Here is a 19162-nt window from a genome sequence, read left to right as displayed (position 1 = left end):
ACAATTCAGTACATAAATTCGCTCATGATAAATTTTCTAAAATAATTAGAAAATTTCATTTGATTTGAGTTTCAATAAATCCTTAGATAAAAAAATAAAATTTCATGTAAAAATTTTAAATATTTATGATACTGAAGCTAGCCGACGTCTCATAATTTTTGGACTTTTTTTTAAACAATAAATTATACAAAAAAAAAATATTTGAAAAAATTACACTTGTAGTTTTTTAAATTTTCTACATGTGCATATTTTTAGTTTTTCTTGTTTTATTTAATTAAATTGATAATAATTTATTGATATAGACGAGTGACCTAGTCACTACATGACTATTTAAGTATTGCTATCAAACTTATTAAATATAATTTAAATTTAATTATTTATTCAAATCTTACTTACGAATTTACTCTCAAATGTTTTGTTTGTTTTTGTTATCATTGGAGTTTTTTCGTAATAAGACAAATCTTGTCATTAACTCGCAAACTTATTGATTTAAATAATTGTATAATTATGGTCTCTAAAAAAAATCTATACGGTCAAATTTTTTTTATTAATCTAATATATTTTTATTCACTGATACCAAATTAAATTTGTTTAATTTTTATTATCAAAGGAGACATGACATGGAGTAAATTTTTCTTACTCTCTTAATTATATATATGATAGTTAAATACATTAAGTCATATTCAGTAACAGAATAATTAAAATATTAATTTATTTTAATGAAAATAAATACGATCTTTTTTTCCCGTGCAATTTAAATGTAATTCAAATGATATAGATAAACTGATTCATCTCGATACTTGGCAATAAAAAAGAGTTTAATTCATGAAAAGGCACTGAGTTAAGTCAAGACCTTATTAACAATATCATATTTAAGAACATTAAGTAATTCTATCATGTAGATATGTCTGGAACAAAATTTTCCGTCTTTTCTTAATAATATAAATTATTATTATCTTGTTTTTACAGTTAATTACCTCTAACATATTATACAATATAGCATTTTATGTAATACGTATTCATTTAATAATTTAAAAAAAAAAATTATATACATCAATTTATTTAAAAATATTTCAGTCAATAAAACCGAAAATAAAAAAAATCATTCACATATCAGACGTACTCCATTTGTAGGCTTCTTCTTGAACAGCAACACGAGCATTCTTAGCCTCGAACCATTTCTTTTCATAACCATTACTTCGATCAACTCCATCCCAACGGTAGCCTGGTTTTATACCAAACCGATTGGGCATATAAGAGCCTTGATAACTTGGTTTGTCTGGTTGTCTTTTGCCTTCTTTTATTTGTTTTTCTTTTATAAAATTCAGCATGGGATCTCCTTCTCGTTCCTCTGCTCTTTGGAGAGCATCAAGATCAGCATCATCAGCATACCTGGCCAATGGTTTAGTCATCTCATATGAATCCTGTTTCAATTTTTCAGTCCGGTCATCAACTTGCTTAAGTCCTCGTCCCCATTTAGAATATTTATCATTTATTTCTTGCTGACGTTTTTCTTTTTCTTGACGTTCCAATTCTTCAGCTTTTAAATCACGTCGTTTACCAGTTTTTCGGTCTCTCATTACTGGAGCTTGACCATATCCACTTACTTCAGCACTCATATTATTAAATATTTCTTTTTCTTTTTGTTTATGAGCGAAAGTTTCTTCTCTTAATCCTGCAGCATCCTGTAAGCCAGCAGTTTTACCATCCAAAGTCTTTTTTAATCGACCATCAGCATCTGAAGTTGAAGGTGGTGGTGTATTTTTACTCCATCTTGATTCATGACGCCGAGATGAATGTTTCTGATCATGTCTAAATTTTCTTGATTCATGTGAATGATGCTTCGATTTTCTATGACTCGAATTTAATTCTGATCCATGATTTGTCTGTTTTGACTCACGTGAGTGATGCTTTGATTTTCTAGGAGGACTTAAATCTAAATCTGAATCATGTCTCATCTGATTTGACTCACGTGAATTATTACTGGACTTTCTGGGAAGATTTAAATCCGAATCGGAATCATCTCTCGTTTGTTTTGTTTCACGTGAATTATTTTTCGATTTTCTGGAAGGACTCAAATTGAAATCAGAATATCTTGCGTGTCTTGAATCAGATTCTGAATTAAATCTTGAATGTCGATCATGCTTACTCTTTCTTTCACGTGAAGATTTATGGGACACTCTTGGTACGTCTAAATCAGAGTCATATTCAGTTTGTTGGGAAGATTTTTCTGAATTCTTACGGTCATGCGAAGATCTGGGTGGACTTAGGTCAGAATGTCTTTTAGAATTACTTGATCGTTTGTCATTTTTTGAATCTGACTGTGAAGATGAGTTAGAGTCAGACCGACTTCTATGTCGCTTATGAGATTTATTATGCCTAGATGTTGACTGTTTAATAGAAGGCAGTTGCTCATTTTCAGTTAAATCATTTCTATCATGATTTGTTAATTTATTATTCAATTGTTCTTGAGTATTATTTCTTGATACTTTGCCATAACTATCATTACTATCACAATTATTTTTATTTGAACTAACCGCAACATTTCCATCACCATCATCAGCTATTATTTTCCACTTTTTTTTATCATCAAAGTCAACTGGTCCACGTTCATCAATAACACCAACTATCATCGGTGCATCTTCTGTTGCATTGATAATATCATATTCTGCATCGTCCATAGGACGTATGTTTTCCAAGTTGATGTCGTCATCAATGACTGTTACTCTAAAAAAAAATTTTTCTTATTAAAATTATATAAAAAAAAAAAAGTAAATAAAGAAATAAATTGAAACTTTATAATAAATTTTGATAAAAAAATTTATAAATAATTTTATGAAATTTAAAAATTTAAACATTTACGTTTTATTTACGTTGATAAAATAAAAGTAAACATAACCTAATAATACACGAGAGTAAAATATAAATAAAATTCTTACCTTGGATTTTTGATTTTCAACTTTTTTTTAGTTTTATTTTTTTTATCATTACCGCTTTTGAGATATTTTTTTAAATACTCCTTTTGACTTATTTTTTTAGTTTCCATAATTATTGTAATTAATATTTATATACCTATATATTGATATATTTTACCTCATCTGTATTCTGTTAGGAGGTTGGAACGTTTGTAGCAACTAAAGTATCAACTTGAAAGAATCGACTTCGGGCTTACGTTCAAATTCTGTAGAAGAAGATAGAGGACCGAAGAAACCCGAAGTCAATTTTTTTATCAGTACGACTATTTTTTTTAAATTTTTTTCTATTTCATTTGATTTGTGATTTACCCGGTTGCCAAAAAAAAATTATCAAGGTAATAAAGAAGCTGCAATTTGAGATAAAAATGGAATATGATTTTGAAGTTCGAAGACAATTTAAAAACTCTAAAAAAATTTCGAAAATTTGACAGAAACCACATTTAAATCATCTTAAATAGTCTAAGATCAATGAATACAAATTTCTTTGTAATAATTTGTAATTTTTGGAGAGCCATCTCAAAAATTTTTTTTAAAATCTACCACTTAAAGATCACGAGCTAATGAACAAGTGGCAACTTTCAAATTTATGGTAACTTTATTATTACCCTAGATATCCCTAGCTAAACTAATTTGTCGTCGGATAACTGCTAGTTTCAGGGTCATTAAAATTTTCGGATTTTTTTTAACAAATCAATTACAAAAGAAAAAAAAACTGAAGAAATGAATATGTAGGGAATATAATAAGACTACAGGTGCGCATTTTAGAATATTTTTTTTTTATTATAATTTAATAATTACAATCAATTGATAATTAAGTAGGTTTAAAAAGTAAATATAAGTGGATTTTTACCAACACCCAGCGTAGCCATTTAAAAAGATGATAAAACTTCACCGGAAAAGGTGCCATCAAAAAGATTACGTTACTCATTACCTAAAAAATAAATATAATTACGGTAATACATAATAAAAATTAATTTTAAAATTAATTAATTTTGTTTCAATAATATTTAAATAATTATAAAATTAATAAAATTTAATAGAAAAGTTAAATATTTGAAAGAACACATTTTCGCGGGTGTAATTTTGTATATAGTAACCGTTTTAAATTTATTTTGGATTTCTTTTTTAACAATCGTAGTTCCGTTTTGATAAGAAAAGAAATTCTACTTGTTCTTCTTCTTTATATATATTTATATATTATTTGGTATTTGCTACGCTGCGTTATCCTTATAAAATAAATTTAATTATTATTAATTAATGAGTTAATAATCTCTTTCAATATAATTTTTGAATTTTATTACCGCCGGATAATTTTTTGAATTAATAATTTTAAATCGCTGACTTTTGAATCGCTGAGTAAAAATTTTAATTAATTAAACCAAATTATAACCTGTCGATTAGTCATAGAACGTTTGCAAAAAAAGGAGAGGTAATTTATGTTTAATTTACGCACATTTGAAACTAATTAAATTAGTATTTATCTGAGATGAAAAAAAAGTACAAATACATTATTGTATTTTTTATTTAATAATAAAAGATAAATGGAAATGTTTATAAAAATTTCTATGAATGAAAAAATGTTTTTAAAAATTTATTTATCTTTTTCTAAATTTATAAATTTCAATATGAATTCCGGTAGGAACTGATGTTGGTTCTCAGTTGATAGGATACTTTGCTATAAAACAACTTTTATTTAAGATTCAAATAAGCAGAGTGCTGACAATTTTTGAATCAATAAATGACCACATTCGATGTTAATAGAAAATTTGAAATATTCAATTTATTAATTTAAAATAAAAAAGATGTCTGCTGACACATCTTCTTTTCTTTTATTTAGAATCAGAAATTTTCATCAATTTAAAAGTCTTTTCACTAATCAAAACAGATGAATGAATTTTATATCCTGTAAAATTTGTTATCAAAAATAAGAAAAAAACATAAGAAGATATGACAAATATTTTTTTTTTACACTAATAGCTAAAGCTTAATTTTTTATAGTTGTCAAATAATTTTGATAAATACTATTTATTTTATCATGATAATTTCAACGAATTTATAATTTTTTAATATTTTTTATAATTCTTAATAATTTTTCAGGTCAACGATGATCTCGTCGCCAGATTTTGGTTACATCATTAAATTATATTACAATTGGTAAGAACATAGATTTTACTAAACTCATAAAAAATGAAAATTATTTATGATTTTCATTTTTACTCTAGAAATGAGGACTAGAAGGGCCAATAAAAAGTTGCCACCTCAAATGGCGGCAACAGAACAACCGCCAAGTAAAAAAACTAAATATTCCAAACTCCGTAATAAAATACCAGAAGTAAAAATGGATGTTGATATTGAACCAGAATTAATTCTTCCCGTTGCGATTAAAAATGAAGACATCAAAGCAATTGACGATTTATTAAATAACAAAATTGACGTTAACATTACTCAAGAATCTTCTCCACCAGCTCTCCATCTAGCCGTCGAAACAAAAAACTTAGAGATAATTAATAAGTTAGTTGACCATAAAGCCGACATTGGCATTATTTATGACAATAAAACAGCTTTGCAACTTGCTGTTGAACAAGGTAACAAAGCAATGGTCGAAATACTACTAAAAACCAAAAAAAATAAAAGTAAAGTAAACGTAAGAGCTCCAGGTCATCCAACACCTCTTACTTTAGCTATTAAGTCCGGCAACTTTGAGATATTTCAACTATTATTAACCTCTGGAGCGTACATTAAAAAAATTATCCGTGAAGATAATCCACTGTACTATACAGCTCAAAATAATGCTATCAAAATAGCTGAGTAATTGGTCAAGGAGCTAAAGTTGATACTTACATAAAAAATAAATCGTCACCATTTCATCGATGCGCGCCATTACACGTCGCTATTAATCATGGAAATTTTGAAGTAGTTCAATTACTAATAAATAAAGAAGCCAGTGTCCACACTACAACATGGGGTAGAAAACCACTTGACTTAGCGATCGAAAAAGGCAATTATCAGGTATTCAAATTATTAGTTGACTCCGAAGCGACTGTAGATTTGTCTTACAAAAATATGAATCGATCACATTGGGCAGCTTATTGTAATTCCTTGGAAATCGCTGAGTATTTATTTTCTCTAGGAGACGATATTCATTTTAATTGTTTCTACAGATGGTCAGATTTTTATCACTATACTCCATTACATATTACTATTCAGCAAGGAAATGTCAAAGTTTCTCAATTCCTAATTAGCAAAGGTGCTGATATTAACGTTTGTGGGAAAACGGTGAATCACCGCTTACAATTGCTATTGAAAAGAAGAATTCTAGACTATTACAGTTACTCTTAGATGCTGAAGCTGAAATAAATGATTGTCCAAAAAAAGTTTTACCTTTACATCAAGCTATTGCTATAAATAATGACGACGTTACGAAATTTTTTCTCGAAACGTGGATTTGATGTTAATGTAATATGTAAATGTCCAGTGTCTAAATATTCAGGCTACACGCCACTGCAACTTGCAGTAAGCACAGAAAATTTGGAAATTATAAATTTATTATTCAAATATAAAGCGGATGTTAATAAAAACACTAAAAAGTTAGGATCAGTCATTGGAATAGCTGTGGATCGGAGTAATTATGAGTTGTTATTAAAAGCTGGTGCAGATATTAATAAACCTCCGAATATGACACTGTTACATAGAGCTGTCGGTGCAAACAATTATTAAATAGCTGATAATTCAATTGAACGCGGTGCAGATGTTAATGCTATTAATGGATGTGGAACTTCAAAGTACTCCGGTTGCTCACCGTTACAAATCTCAACTATAAATAAGAATATAAAAATTGCAAGATTACTTCTTGTTAAACAGGCAAAAGTTGATGATGAAGAGTTTGTTAAAACTCCACTTGGTATCGCTTGCGAATGCGGTAATTTTGAATTAGTCGAGATACTTGTCAACGCAGGCGCTGACATTAATAAAATTTCTAACAAAGCGATGTCGTTGTACTGGGCCGTTAATAAACAAAACTATCAAATTGTTAAATATTTAATTGACCGCAAAAGCTAATATTAATATTATTTATCAAGGCACAACTTTACTCTATCGAGCTGTAGAAAGTGGAACTATAAATATAGTTAAGCTTTTGCTTAAAAATGGTGTTGAAGTAAATGCAATTAATGATTCGGGTGACACAGCTCTTACTACAGCTGTTCTATAAGATAATTTGGAGCTGATGAAAATTCTAATCAATGCCGGAGCTCAGGTAAATTTAAGTAATGACCAAATTCATTCACCATTACACTGGGCCGTTGAACGTAGCAACTACAGTACTAATCAATATTTAATCGAAGAAGGAGCTGAAATTAATAGTATTCGCCTAGATAAAACGCCACTAACTATTGCTTGTTACAATGGAAGGAAAGATGTCGTTGAACTTTTAATTGATAATAAAGTTCTCATTGATGATGGAAGAACATATATGACAGCTCTCGGCCTAGCTTGTCAGCAGGCTAATTACGATTTAGTTGAGTTACTAGTAAACTTTGGAGCGAGTGTTGATTTTCGTTCCGGTGGTGTGACTCCGTTATGTTGGGCGGTCCAGACGAAAAATTTCAAAATCGCTAAGTATTTAATTGATCACGGAGTTGAATATATTGATGCTTTTTCGTGGAGTACTACTCCGTTGTACTTAGCAATTGAATATCAAGACTCTTACTTTTGAACACCGAGCTAAAGTTAATAAAGTGAATAGGAATGGTACAATAGCTCTTGGATTGGCTATTAAAACTCATGATTTGGAATTGGTTGAATTAATATTACATGCTGAGGGTTCAGATATAAATGCTCTGTGTCTCGGTACTCGAACGCCATTGGAAATTGTAGTACAAGATCAAAATGTAGATCTGTTGAAGCTTTTACTTAATCATCGAGCTAATATTGATTATATAACTAGAGAAAGGTCGAAATTTATTTTTCATGTTTTACACGAAGGACCGATCGAAATGCTGAAGATTATATTATCTGAAATGATGCTTCGATTTTCTATGTCTTGAATTTAATTCTGATACATGATTTGTCTGTTTTGACTCACGTGAGTGATGCTTTGATTTTCTAGGAGGACAAATCTAAATCTGAATTATGTCTTATCTGATTTGACTCACGTGAATTATTACTGGACTTTCTGGGAAGATTTAAATCCGAATCGGAATCATCCCTCATTTGTTTTGTTCCACGTGAATAATTTTTCGATTTTCTGGAAGGACTCAAATTGAAATCAAAATATTTTGCGTGTCTTGAATCAGATTCTGAATTAAATCTTGAATGTCGATCATACTTACTCTTTCTTTCACATGAAGATTTATGAGACACTCTTGGTACGTCTAAATCAGAGTCATATTCAGTTTGTTGGGAAGATTTTCCTGAATTCTTACTGTCATGCGAAGATCTGGGTGGACTTAGGTCAGAATGTCTTTTAGAATTACTTGATCGTTTGCCATTTTTTGAATCTGACTGTGAAGATGAGTTAGAGTCAGACCGACTTCTATGTCGCTTATGAGATTTATTATGCCTAGATGTTGACTGTTTAATAGAAGGCAGTTGCTCATTTTCAGTTAAATCATTTCTATTATAATTTGTTAATTTATTATTCAATTGTTCTTGAGTATTATTTCTTGATACTTTGCCATAACTATCATTACTATCACAATTATTTTTATTTGAACTAACAGCAACATTTCCATCACCATCATCAGCTATTATTTTCCACTTTTTTTTATCATCAAAGTCAACTGGTCTACGCTCATCAATAACACCAACTATCATCGGTGCATCTTCTGTTGCATTGATAATATCATATTCTACATCGTCCATAGGACGTATGTTTTCCAAATTGATGTCGTTATCAATGACTATTACTCTAAAAAATTTTTTTCTCATTAAAATTATATAAAAGAAAAATAAATAAAGAAATAAATTGAAACTTTATAATAAATTTTGATAGAAAAATTTATAAATAATTTTATGAAATTTAAAAATTTAAACATTTACGTTTTATTTACGTTGATAAAATAAAATAAAAGTAAACATAGTTTAATAATATATAGAAGAGCAAAATTTATTAGTGTATAAAATATAAATGAAATTCTTACCTTGGATTTTTAATTTCCAACTTTTTTTTAGTTTTATTTTTTTTATCACTACCACTTTTAAGATATTTTTTTAAATACTCCTACTGATTTATTTTTTCAGTTTCTATAATTTTTTAATTTATATACGAGTGTGAATGTAGCAGCCATCAGGCAAATTTAAAATTATAAAGTAGAATAAAAAATTAAAAAAATAATATTTAGAAAAAATGCACTAATTGATTCAAAAAATTTTCAAATGCACATTTTTTAAAATTTTATTTTATTAATTATTTACTCGATTTATTTATAAATTTAAAATCGTCTGATATCTGCTTCATTCACACTCATAATTTATATAATTATATATATGTCACCACATCGGTTATCTGTATCCAGTTTATAGATGGGAACGTCAGTGGTACCTAAAGTATCGATACCGACGGCATCGATGCTTCAGACTTACAATGGTGGTGGTGCCATTAAAAGTACTACATTACTCATTACCTAAAAAATAAAATATAATTACTGTCATAAATAATAAAAATTAATTTCATAATTTATTAATTTTATTACAATGAATATGTATACTTATAAGTAATTATAAAATTAATAAAAATTTTAATTATTTAAAAGAATGAATTTTCGCGGGTGTAGTTTGTAGTTACCGTTTTAAATTTATTTTGAATTTCTTTTTTAACGATCGTAGATCCGTTTTGATAAGAGAAGAAATTCTACTTGTTCTTCTTCTCTATATATATTTATATATTATCTGTTTTTTTCTATGCGTCGGTTTCCTCATAAAATAAATTTAATTAATATTAATTAATGAGTTACTAATATCTCCTAATTAAATTTTTTTGTAAATTAATCATTTTTAATCAGCGACTTTTGGAATGCTGTATAAAAATTTGAATTAATTAAATCATATTATAACCTATCAAATATTTATGGAACGTCAATAAAAAAAAGGCGAGGTAACTTGTGCTCAATTTATTATGATTAATTTTCAAATTTAATATTAATCTAAAAATTTAAGTTATTAATTTAAAAAAAAAATCTGTTTGCTGATTGTATTGTGATGCTTTTATTTTCTACACGGAAAAAAAGAGGATTTCTAATAGCATACAAATTTTTTTTTTTTAATTTCGCTGAGTTTTATTATCAAAAATGTTAAAAACATGAGGTCACACGACACATGTTGTATTTTTTATACTCTTGGGTAAAAAAAATAACTTAATTTTTGCGTTCTTTAAAAAATTGAAGTTAAATCAAGTCTAGCAAGACCAAAAAAAGTCAAGTTCAAGTTTATTTTTTTTTTATGAATGAGTAACATACTAATTAAAGATGTAAAATAGTATATTACACACCTAGAGAAGTAAAGGCTTCGCCTCGGCCAACAATTACATGTGATCTGAGACATTTCTTACTTTACTTCCCGAGGAGTGTATACTATTTTTCGTGTCGACGGAGGCGGGAAGCGGCAACTTCGTTTTGCACAGCGGGACGAAAGTTGACGCTTTCCGCCCGGAAGCGAGAAAAAATATTTGGCTTTGACGTACTTTTGACTAAGTTGTCTTACTTAGTACCGATTTACACCAATAACTAAGTCTAATTAAAGTCTCGTTATCTTGATTTTAACGTGATTTACTCAAATTTTTAAATTAATGAGTCCGATGCAAGTTAAAAAAATTGTAGCCGTCAAAATAAAGTTATTTTTTTGACCTGGGCTAATAGCTAAAGCTTCATCTTTTATAGTTAAATAATTTTGATAAATATTATCTATTTTATCATCAACCAACGAATTTATGATTTTTAAATATTTTTTATAATTCATATAAATTTTTCAGATCAACGGCAATCCCATCGCCAGATTTTGGTTACATCATTTAATTATATTACAATTGGTAAGAAAATATATTTTACTAAAACATTAAAAAAAGAAAATTATCAATACTTTTCATTTTTACACTAGAAAATACAAATAGAAATATCAATAAAAAGTTCCTGCCTGACATGGCGGCAACAAAAAAACTAACCTGTAAAAAAAATAACAGGTTAGCGGGTATTGACAGAATTATTCGTGAAGCCACTCCACTGTATTATGCAGCCCAAAATAATGATGTGGAAAAGGCTGAGTATTTAATTGCTCAAGGAGCCGAAGTCAATATTTTTTTGAAAAAAAAATTATCACCATTTCATCGATGCACACCTCTACACGTTGCGATTAATCACGCAAATTTGGAAGTGACTCAGTTACTTATAAAAAAAAAAGCCAACGTCCAAATTTTCACAACACAGAATAAAAAACCACTCGATCTGGCGATCCAACTAGGGAACAAAGAAATATTTAAATTATTGGTTGACTCCGGAGCTACTGTGGAAATTTCTTACAAAGATATGAGTCGATTACATTGGGCAGCATATCACAATTCATTGGATATCGCTGAGTATTTATGTTCCATAGGAGATGATATTAATTTTAATTGTCTCCGCAGATTGTCAGACTTTTATCAGTATACTCCATTACATATTGCAATTCAGCAAGGAAGTTTCGAAGTTGCTCAATTCCTACTTAGTAAACGTGCCGATGTTAACATTTGTGGAAAAAATGGCGAAAAACCGCTTACAATTGCCATTGAAAAAAAAAAATTTAAAACTATTTCAGTTACTCTTAAATGCTGGAGCTAAAATACACGATTGTTCGGATAAAGATAAAGATATACCTCCACATAAAGATCCACTTTTACATCATGCTGTTGCTGTAAAAAGTCATTGCGTTACAAAATTTTTGCTCAAACGTGGATTTAATGTTGATGGAATATGTGATTGTCCAGTGTCTAAATATTTAGATTGCACGCCGCTGCAACTTGCAGTCAGCACAGAACATTTAATAATCGTAAATTTATTACTGAAATATAAAGCAATTGTTAATAAAAACACTAAAAAATTAGGATCAGTCACTGGAATAGCTGTGGATCGGAGTAATTATAATTTGTACAAGTTGGTATATAATGCTGGTGTAAATCTTGATGATCCCCTGAATATGACACTGTTACATAGAGCTGTTGATGCAAACAATTATGATATAGTTAAACATTTAATTGATAGAAAAGTAAATGTTAATGCTATTGATAAATCTGTAACTTCACAGTACTACGGATGCTCACCATTATACATTGCTATAAAAAATCATAATAAAGAAATCATAACATTGCTTCTCGAATACGGGGCAAAAGTTGATAATGATGAGTTTATTAAAACTCCCCTTGGTATCGCCTGCGAGTGCGGTAATTTTGAATTAGTCCAGACATTTGTCAAGGCAGGCGCTGACATTAATAAAATTTCTAACAAAGCGATGCCACTTTACTGGGCCGTTAGTAAACAAAACTTCGAAATTGCCGAATATTTGGTTAAATTTAAAGCTAATATTAATATTAGTTATAAAGGCACGACTTTACTTCAGAAGGCAGTAGAAAGTGGTAATACAAAATTAGTTAAGCTTTTGCTGAAAAATGATGTTGAACTAGATGCAATTAATGATTCAGGTGACACAGCTCTTATCGTAGCTGTTGAAATAGATCATTTGGAAATGATAGAAATTCTAATCGATGCCGGAGCTACGGTGAATTCAAGCAATGAAACAATTTATTCACCATTACACAGGGCCGTTCAGCGTAGCAACTATAATATCACTCAATATTTAATAAAAAAAAAAGCTGAAATTAATAGTATTCGCTTTAGTAAAACGCCACTGAATATTGCTTGTTACAATGGGAGAAAAGATATAGCTGAGCTTTTGATTAAAAATGGAGCTATCGTTGATGATGAAAGAGTATATATGACAGCTCTCGGCATAGCTTGTGAGCAGGCTAATTTCGAATTAGTTGAGTTATTAGTAAAATCTGGATCAAGTGTTGATCTTCGTTCCGGTGGTGCGACTCCGTTATATTGGGCGGTTAATTCGAAAAATTTCAGAATCGTTAAGTATGTAATTGATCGGGGAGTTGGAGATATTGATGCTGGTCGATGGGGTACTAGTCCACTATACTTAGCAATTAAAAATCAAGACCTAAACATAGTTGAATTCTTAATTGAACACCGAGCTACAGTTAATAAAGTGATTGAAAATGGTACAACAGCCCTTGGATTGGCTATTAAGACTCGTAATTTTAAATTAGTTGAATTGATATTACATGCTGAGGATATAGATATAAATGCTCTGTGTTACGATAATCTAACGCCATTAGAAGCTGGAAAACAGGCAAACCTGTTGATATTGAATCTTTTATTAGATGCTGGAGTTGACATTAATCGTGTCAATGAAACCAATCAGATATCGAATATCTCCACAAATTGTGAGAGAAATAAAAATATCATTATAAAACATATGATTAAATTGAAGGCCGCTGGTTGTTATTTAAATAATGAAAATAAAAAGGCAATCAGATGCACAGAAGGATCAGCCGATTTTCATTCTGAATGTTTAAAGGAGCTCAAGAACATGAAGAAGTCGAAAATTGATAAAACTATCATGAATTATTACCATATCATGCGAAAGAACTTCTATGAAATCGCGTTAAAATTAAATAACTTTAACAATGAAACTTTAAATGAACGAGAGTTGCAGTTACAATTCCCTTTGTATGGTCGGATACTTTACTATCGTTTAGTTAAAAGCTTACAAAGAAAGAAATTATCAAACATAAGCAATAATGTATTTGGTACATAACTTGCTGGTCAACTGTCGTTCGACATTATAAGAGCAATCCTTATTTAAATAATAGAGACCTCTAAATGTTATCTCAATGCTAAAAAGTAATTTTTTTTTGTTTTTGTCCTTAATTCATAATTCTCCGATAAAAAATTGTTCAAAAAATAATAAAACTTAAATTTGTAATAATAAAATTTATAAAATTACAATTATTTAAATAATCAATTGATAAAATATTTCTTTATGTCAAACAATGTGAGTTTTTCGAAAAAGGTCAAATAAATAAATCAATTTCAATCCGAGTTTGTATTTATTGTATTAATTATAATATTTTATTGATGTATAAAAAAAAGTTTAAGACAAGCATTATAGTAAAATAAGTTACTTGAGCAAGTTTCCGTTGAAACTTTCAGTATTTTTAAATATTACATTAATAATTAAAATAATTTATAGATAAATTATACTTGTATCTATACATTATTCAATTATTGATCATGTGTGATCATTTTTCATAAATATGAAGAGTAATATTTCTGTTGTTTACTATAATTATGGTAAACTTTGAAGGCGTTGTCAGACAGTACCACTTACTTTTTGAAAATACCCGCCACTTTTCAAAAATACTCAATGACTTTCAATTGTCATGAAAACTTTATTAATTAATAAAAAATTAAAACATTTGTTGACAAAAGGACAAGTTTGCCACAATATAAATTTGAAAATGAAAATATAACTGCTATTAATTAGGAGTTAAATAAAATTTTCTAAATAAATTTCAAAAAAATCTTTATTTTAATATTATGAATTCGAAATGTCTAATTTTATGGTCCAAAATTTATTGAACTAATTTATTGAATTAATAATTATTTAATATCTTTATGACAGTTCGCCATTCAATATTTTTAAAAAGTGAGGAGTATTATCTGGAAATGATCACAAAATTTTATTTCATTGTATGATAAAGTACTAAACAAATGTATTCTTTAAGATACATCCATCCTACATTAGTTACAAAGAAAAAAGTTCAATTTAATTTTCGATCCTATTGACTCGAGTATATGGTTGAGCTTTAGTACATCAGATGTTTCAGCTAAAAGAATGTAAATAAAAATAATTACAAGACATAGAAAAAGTGATTAAATTAAAAATTATGATATATACCCTCTATTTTTAATTAAATCAGAATTTTTTTTAGTAAAATCGATAATAAAATCGGTTTAGATTTTTCTAATGTTTTGTAATCTTCAGTTTTCATCATACTATTGATATTTATTACAAGGTAATTGACGACGGACTCCATCAGTAGATTCGCATGACATTGATCTGCTAACATTAATAATTTAATTGCATTTGCATTAGTTAATGATTCGCGAAGTGATTCTTTGCACGATATCTTCAGTGTTTGTAATTTAAATCTGTCAGCAACTTGTAGTAGAGCTCCCTTGTTAAGGATTCCGATTGAGTCCGATTCATTCCGATTAAAAATTTTAAGGGATTGCTTTAAAAATTAAAAGAATATTGATTTCTACAAAAATGAAATAATTTAAAAAGTAAATTCAAGGCTCGAAATACAAACCATTTTTGATTTGCTAACTCGCTTAAATTTTATTAGAGCACTCCATCAAGAATCGCAGTACGATTATGCACAGAAAAAAAAATCTTGACTCGAGAAAATTTTTCTTCAACCAAGAAATTTTTCAGCGGGTGGAATGAAAATCGGGAATTTCTTGAACGAAGTGAAATAATTTCTTGAAGATTAAATCTTGAATTAAGAAAAAAAATTCTTAAACCAATACATATTTCATACTTGGTCCAGTAATAGAATTACTTGTTTTAAAAACTTGCTTTTCTTATTATAATAAATATTTTTCTTAACCTAAGTATGTTACTTACTTAAACCAAGAAATAAAAATATTTAGTTCAAGAAAGTTATACACTTAATTAAAGAACTATGATGTTTTGAAACAATAAACGGTACGAATTCGAACTAAAAATAAAGGGAGTTGGTTTAAAAAATTTAAACTCTTGGTTTGAGTATAGTGTACTTTCTTTGACCAATCACACGAAAAATCTCAAACCAAGATTACTAGAGTCTCAAGCCAAGAAAGTTTTCTCTTGGATTCACTCGTAGGTGCTCCCTCCTTCGCACCCCAAGGAATGAATATTCCCCACTCTCTCTTTCTCACACTAGTACAGCAAATTGATTTTGAGTCCACATTTTTATTTTTAATAAATTAAAAATTAAATAGCTAAATTATATTATTATAATAAATTAATTAATGTAATTAAACAATATCGAATTATTTCTCAATTTTTTTTATAATTAAATTTTTTTTTTTTTAAACTTTTTTATTATAATATTTAAATTCATTTATGAACGATTCATACGATCCGTTCAGTATTTCGGTAAAATGTCGGAACTAACATTTTTCTAAATTATTGGCGATAATATTTGTAATATTAATTCTGTGTTTAGGATTTAAAAATGTGACTGACCATAAGGCCAGTGTGGGCAAAGTAAACATAGCTTGTCAAAGGCTGAGATGGCTAAGATGGTACAGCTCTCGCGTGACGCCGAATCGATCTGAGTTCGATTCTTTCGTGTAGTGATAATAGTTGTTTTTTCTTAATTTGTTTTGAGTATTTAACTCATTGCGAAACTTGCCTATCCCTTTATAAATGCTTCGGATAAAGTATTTATTTATTTCGCGGCATTGTTTGTAATATTTAAACAAAAAAAAATTGTCCAATAAAAAAATAAAATAAAATTTTTTTTTAGCTCGATAAATTATTTGCTCAATTAAAGAAATTAATTTCTTAGCTGAAAAAATTTTTTTTGTTTGCGACAAAAAAAAAATTTCTTGGCCCAAGAAAGTTTGTTCTTGGTTTAAAAATTTTTTTTTGTTGGTACAAAAACTTTCTTCTGTTAGTTCAAGACATTGTACCTTGACTCGATAAGGTAACAGTCTTTAGATAAGAAAAAAATTTCTCGAGCTAAAAACAAACTTTCTTAGCCCAAGAAAGTTTGTTCTTGGTTTAAAACATTATTTTTTATGGTTTAAAAACTTTTTCGTTTTCGTTCAAGACATTTTTTTTTGACTCAAAAACGTAACAATCTTTAGCCAAGAAAAAAATTTGTTGAATTGAAAAAAAAATCTTTTTGAACTAAAAAAAAAATTTTTGGGACCAAGAAAGTTTTTTCTTGGTTTAAAGAATTTATGTTTCAGACTAAGAAAATTATGTCTTCCGCGAAGGAAATAATTTCTTGATCCAAATAATTTTTTACTTCAGTAAAGTAGGAAATTTCGGTTTGGTTCAAGAAAAAAATTTCGAAGACATTTTATTTCTTGGTTCAAGATTTCCTTTTTTTCTGTGTGCTAATAAACTAAAATCAATAATCAGCATTTTATATATGATGCTGTGATAATACCATGACAATTTTTATTAAAATTTTGAATGGAATTAAATATACTTGTGGAACTTTTGATTCTTAATATATCATTATGTACGCATAAAATAATGGTAAACTCCTGCGTTAAAAAAATAACTTGGACAATAGAAATATGTCAAAACTTCATTATTACAACGTGCAAAGTATAATTTAAAAAATTATCATTATTGCTTAAATTAATTAAGTGAAAATTAAAAATGACACCTACTTTTTATATGTATATAATAGACTGTTTCAAATTAGGGAACTATTTTTTTTTTAAGAACATTGAAAAATCGAAAAGCTATCTTAAAATATGGTGATGGTTAAAATTTAAGCTTTTAATATTGATATTAAGAGGTGGCTATTGATAATTTTCGATTTTTCATTTAGTAACATGGTAAACAATACATAACTTCCGAAAAAATCAAGATACAAAAAATCTCTTCTCAAACATTTTGTAGCAAACTTACTGATCTACAAAAAAGGTCATTACGATTTTTGCATAAATTCAGCAATTCACAAGATACCCAACGTCAAAGTTTGATACAATTCGAAGGACTTGTTTTTGCTCGTTCTGAATTTTATACCATGTCAACTAATGAGAATTTAGAAATTCTCAATACGGTTTTTTTGTAGGAAATAGAATGCTCTACAAAAAAAGTCTTATCATTTTTTTATGAATCCATCTGTTCAAAAGTTATTGGAGCTTGAAGTCTTTTGGAATGCTGTATAAAAATTTGAATTAATTAAATCATATTATAACCTATCAAATATTTATGGAACGTCAATAAAAAAAAGGCGAGGTAACTTGTGCTCAATTTATTATGATTAATTTTCAAATTTAATATTAATCTAAAAATTTAAGTTATTAATTTAAAAAAAAAATCTGTTTGCTGATTGTATTGTGATGCTTTTATTTTCTACACGGAAAAAAAGAGGATTTCTAATAGCATACAAATTTTTTTTTTTTAATTTCGCTGAGTTTTATTATCAAAAATGTTAAAAACATGAGGTCACACGACACATGTTGTATTTTTTATACTCTTGGGTAAAAAAAATAACTTAATTTTTGCGTTCTTTAAAAAATTGAAGTTAAATCAAGTCTAGCAAGACCAAAAAAAGTCAAGTTCAAGTTTATTTTTTTTTTATGAATGAGTAACATACTAATTAAAGATGTAAAATAGTATATTACACACCTAGAGAAGTAAAGGCTTCGCCTCGGCCAACAATTACATGTGATCTGAGACATTTCTTACTTTACTTCCCGAGGAGTGTATACTATTTTTCGTGTCGACGGAGGCGGGAAGCGGCAACTTCGTTTTGCACAGCGGGACGAAAGTTGACGCTTTCCGCCCGGAAGCGAGAAAAAATATTTGGCTTTGACGTACTTTTGACTAAGTTGTCTTACTTAGTACCGATTTACACCAATAACTAAGTCTAATTAAAGTCTCGTTATCTTGATTTTAACGTGATTTACTCAAATTTTTAAATTAATGAGTCCGATGCAAGTTAAAAAAATTGTAGCCGTCAAAATAAAGTTATTTTTTTGACCTGGGCTAATAGCTAAAGCTTCATCTTTTATAGTTAAATAATTTTGATAAATATTATCTATTTTATCATCAACCAACGAATTTATGATTTTTAAATATTTTTTATAATTCATATAAATTTTTCAGATCAACGGCAATCCCATCGCCAGATTTTGGTTACATCATTTAATTATATTACAATTGGTAAGAAAATATATTTTACTAAAACATTAAAAAAAGAAAATTATCAATACTTTTCATTTTTACACTAGAAAATACAAATAGAAATATCAATAAAAAGTTCCTGCCTGACATGGCGGCAACAAAAAAACTAACCTGTAAAAAAAATAACAGGTTAGCGGGTATTGACAGAATTATTCGTGAAGCCACTCCAC

At 28.3% G+C, this 19162-nt stretch overlaps 4 protein-coding genes across 9 annotated transcripts; 2 read left to right on the top strand and 2 right to left on the bottom strand.

Annotated features, from left to right (window-relative positions):
- Positions 1-528: 528 nt before the first annotated feature.
- LOC103577259 (BUD13 homolog) lies at positions 529-3123 on the bottom strand. The gene is made up of 2 exons (XM_014439952.2): positions 2940-3123; positions 529-2727 (listed from the first exon to the last, which is right to left on the bottom strand). Exons 1-2 carry the CDS (start codon positions 3044-3046, stop codon positions 1107-1109), a joined length of 1728 nt encoding a protein of 575 aa, XP_014295438.2. The 5' UTR covers positions 3047-3123; the 3' UTR covers positions 529-1106.
- A 680-nt stretch (positions 3124-3803) lies between these two features.
- On the bottom strand, positions 3804-9459 carry LOC106693232 (clumping factor B). 6 transcript variants are annotated; one of them, XR_008404006.1, is made up of 4 exons: positions 9116-9443; positions 8306-8883; positions 8129-8229; positions 3804-3906 (listed from the first exon to the last, which is right to left on the bottom strand). XR_008404006.1 is itself a non-coding variant. In XM_053740716.1 (3 exons), the coding sequence occupies exons 2-3, from the start codon at positions 8835-8837 to the stop codon at positions 3896-3898; spliced, it is 720 nt and encodes a 239-aa protein (XP_053596691.1). In that variant the 5' UTR covers positions 8838-8883; positions 9116-9443; the 3' UTR covers positions 3804-3895. The 6 variants fall into 6 exon arrangements, 4 of the variants coding, with proteins under 4 accessions (XP_053596691.1, XP_053596693.1, XP_053596690.1 ...); XR_008404007.1 differs by having other exon boundaries at positions 8129-8220; XM_053740716.1 differs by having other exon boundaries at positions 8129-8883.
- On the top strand, positions 5070-5874 carry LOC103577254 (putative ankyrin repeat protein RBE_0997). The gene is made up of 2 exons (XM_008557825.1): positions 5070-5129; positions 5198-5874. Exon 2 carries the CDS (start codon positions 5200-5202, stop codon positions 5785-5787), a length of 588 nt encoding a protein of 195 aa, XP_008556047.1. The 5' UTR covers positions 5070-5129; positions 5198-5199; the 3' UTR covers positions 5788-5874.
- Positions 9460-11107: 1648 nt separating the features above from the next.
- Positions 11108-13823, top strand: LOC128668253 (ankyrin-3-like). The gene is made up of 2 exons (XM_053740771.1): positions 11108-11683; positions 11760-13823. The coding sequence occupies exons 1-2, from the start codon at positions 11108-11110 to the stop codon at positions 13821-13823; spliced, it is 2640 nt and encodes an 879-aa protein (XP_053596746.1).
- Positions 13824-19162: the final 5339 nt, after the last annotated feature.

Source organism: Microplitis demolitor, chromosome 7, assembly GCF_026212275.2.
Source record: "Microplitis demolitor isolate Queensland-Clemson2020A chromosome 7, iyMicDemo2.1a, whole genome shotgun sequence".
In the NCBI taxonomy this organism is placed as follows: Eukaryota; Metazoa; Arthropoda; class Insecta; order Hymenoptera; family Braconidae; genus Microplitis; species Microplitis demolitor.
The sequence above is the reverse complement of the archived record's forward strand: the minus strand, read 5'-3'. Positions and strand labels throughout refer to the sequence as shown.

Bases quoted from the DNA above. Each gene is read 5' to 3' on its own strand.
- LOC103577259 (XM_014439952.2), bottom strand. From the start codon at position 3,046: ATGGAAACTAAAAAAATAAGTCAAAAGGAGTATTTAAAAAAATATCTC. The intron at 2,728-2,939 runs GTAAGAATTTTA...ATTTTTTTTTAG, and splicing joins TTGAAAATCAAAAATCCAAG to AGTAACAGTCATTGATGACG.
- LOC103577254 (XM_008557825.1), top strand. From the start codon at position 5,200: ATGAGGACTAGAAGGGCCAATAAAAAGTTGCCACCTCAAATGGCGGCA.
- LOC106693232 (XM_053740715.1), bottom strand. From the start codon at position 8,837: ATGGACGATGTAGAATATGATATTATCAATGCAACAGAAGATGCACCG.
- LOC128668253 (XM_053740771.1), top strand. From the start codon at position 11,108: ATGGCGGCAACAAAAAAACTAACCTGTAAAAAAAATAACAGGTTAGCG. The intron at 11,684-11,759 runs GTTAACATTTGT...AAACTATTTCAG, and splicing joins TACTTAGTAAACGTGCCGAT to TTACTCTTAAATGCTGGAGC.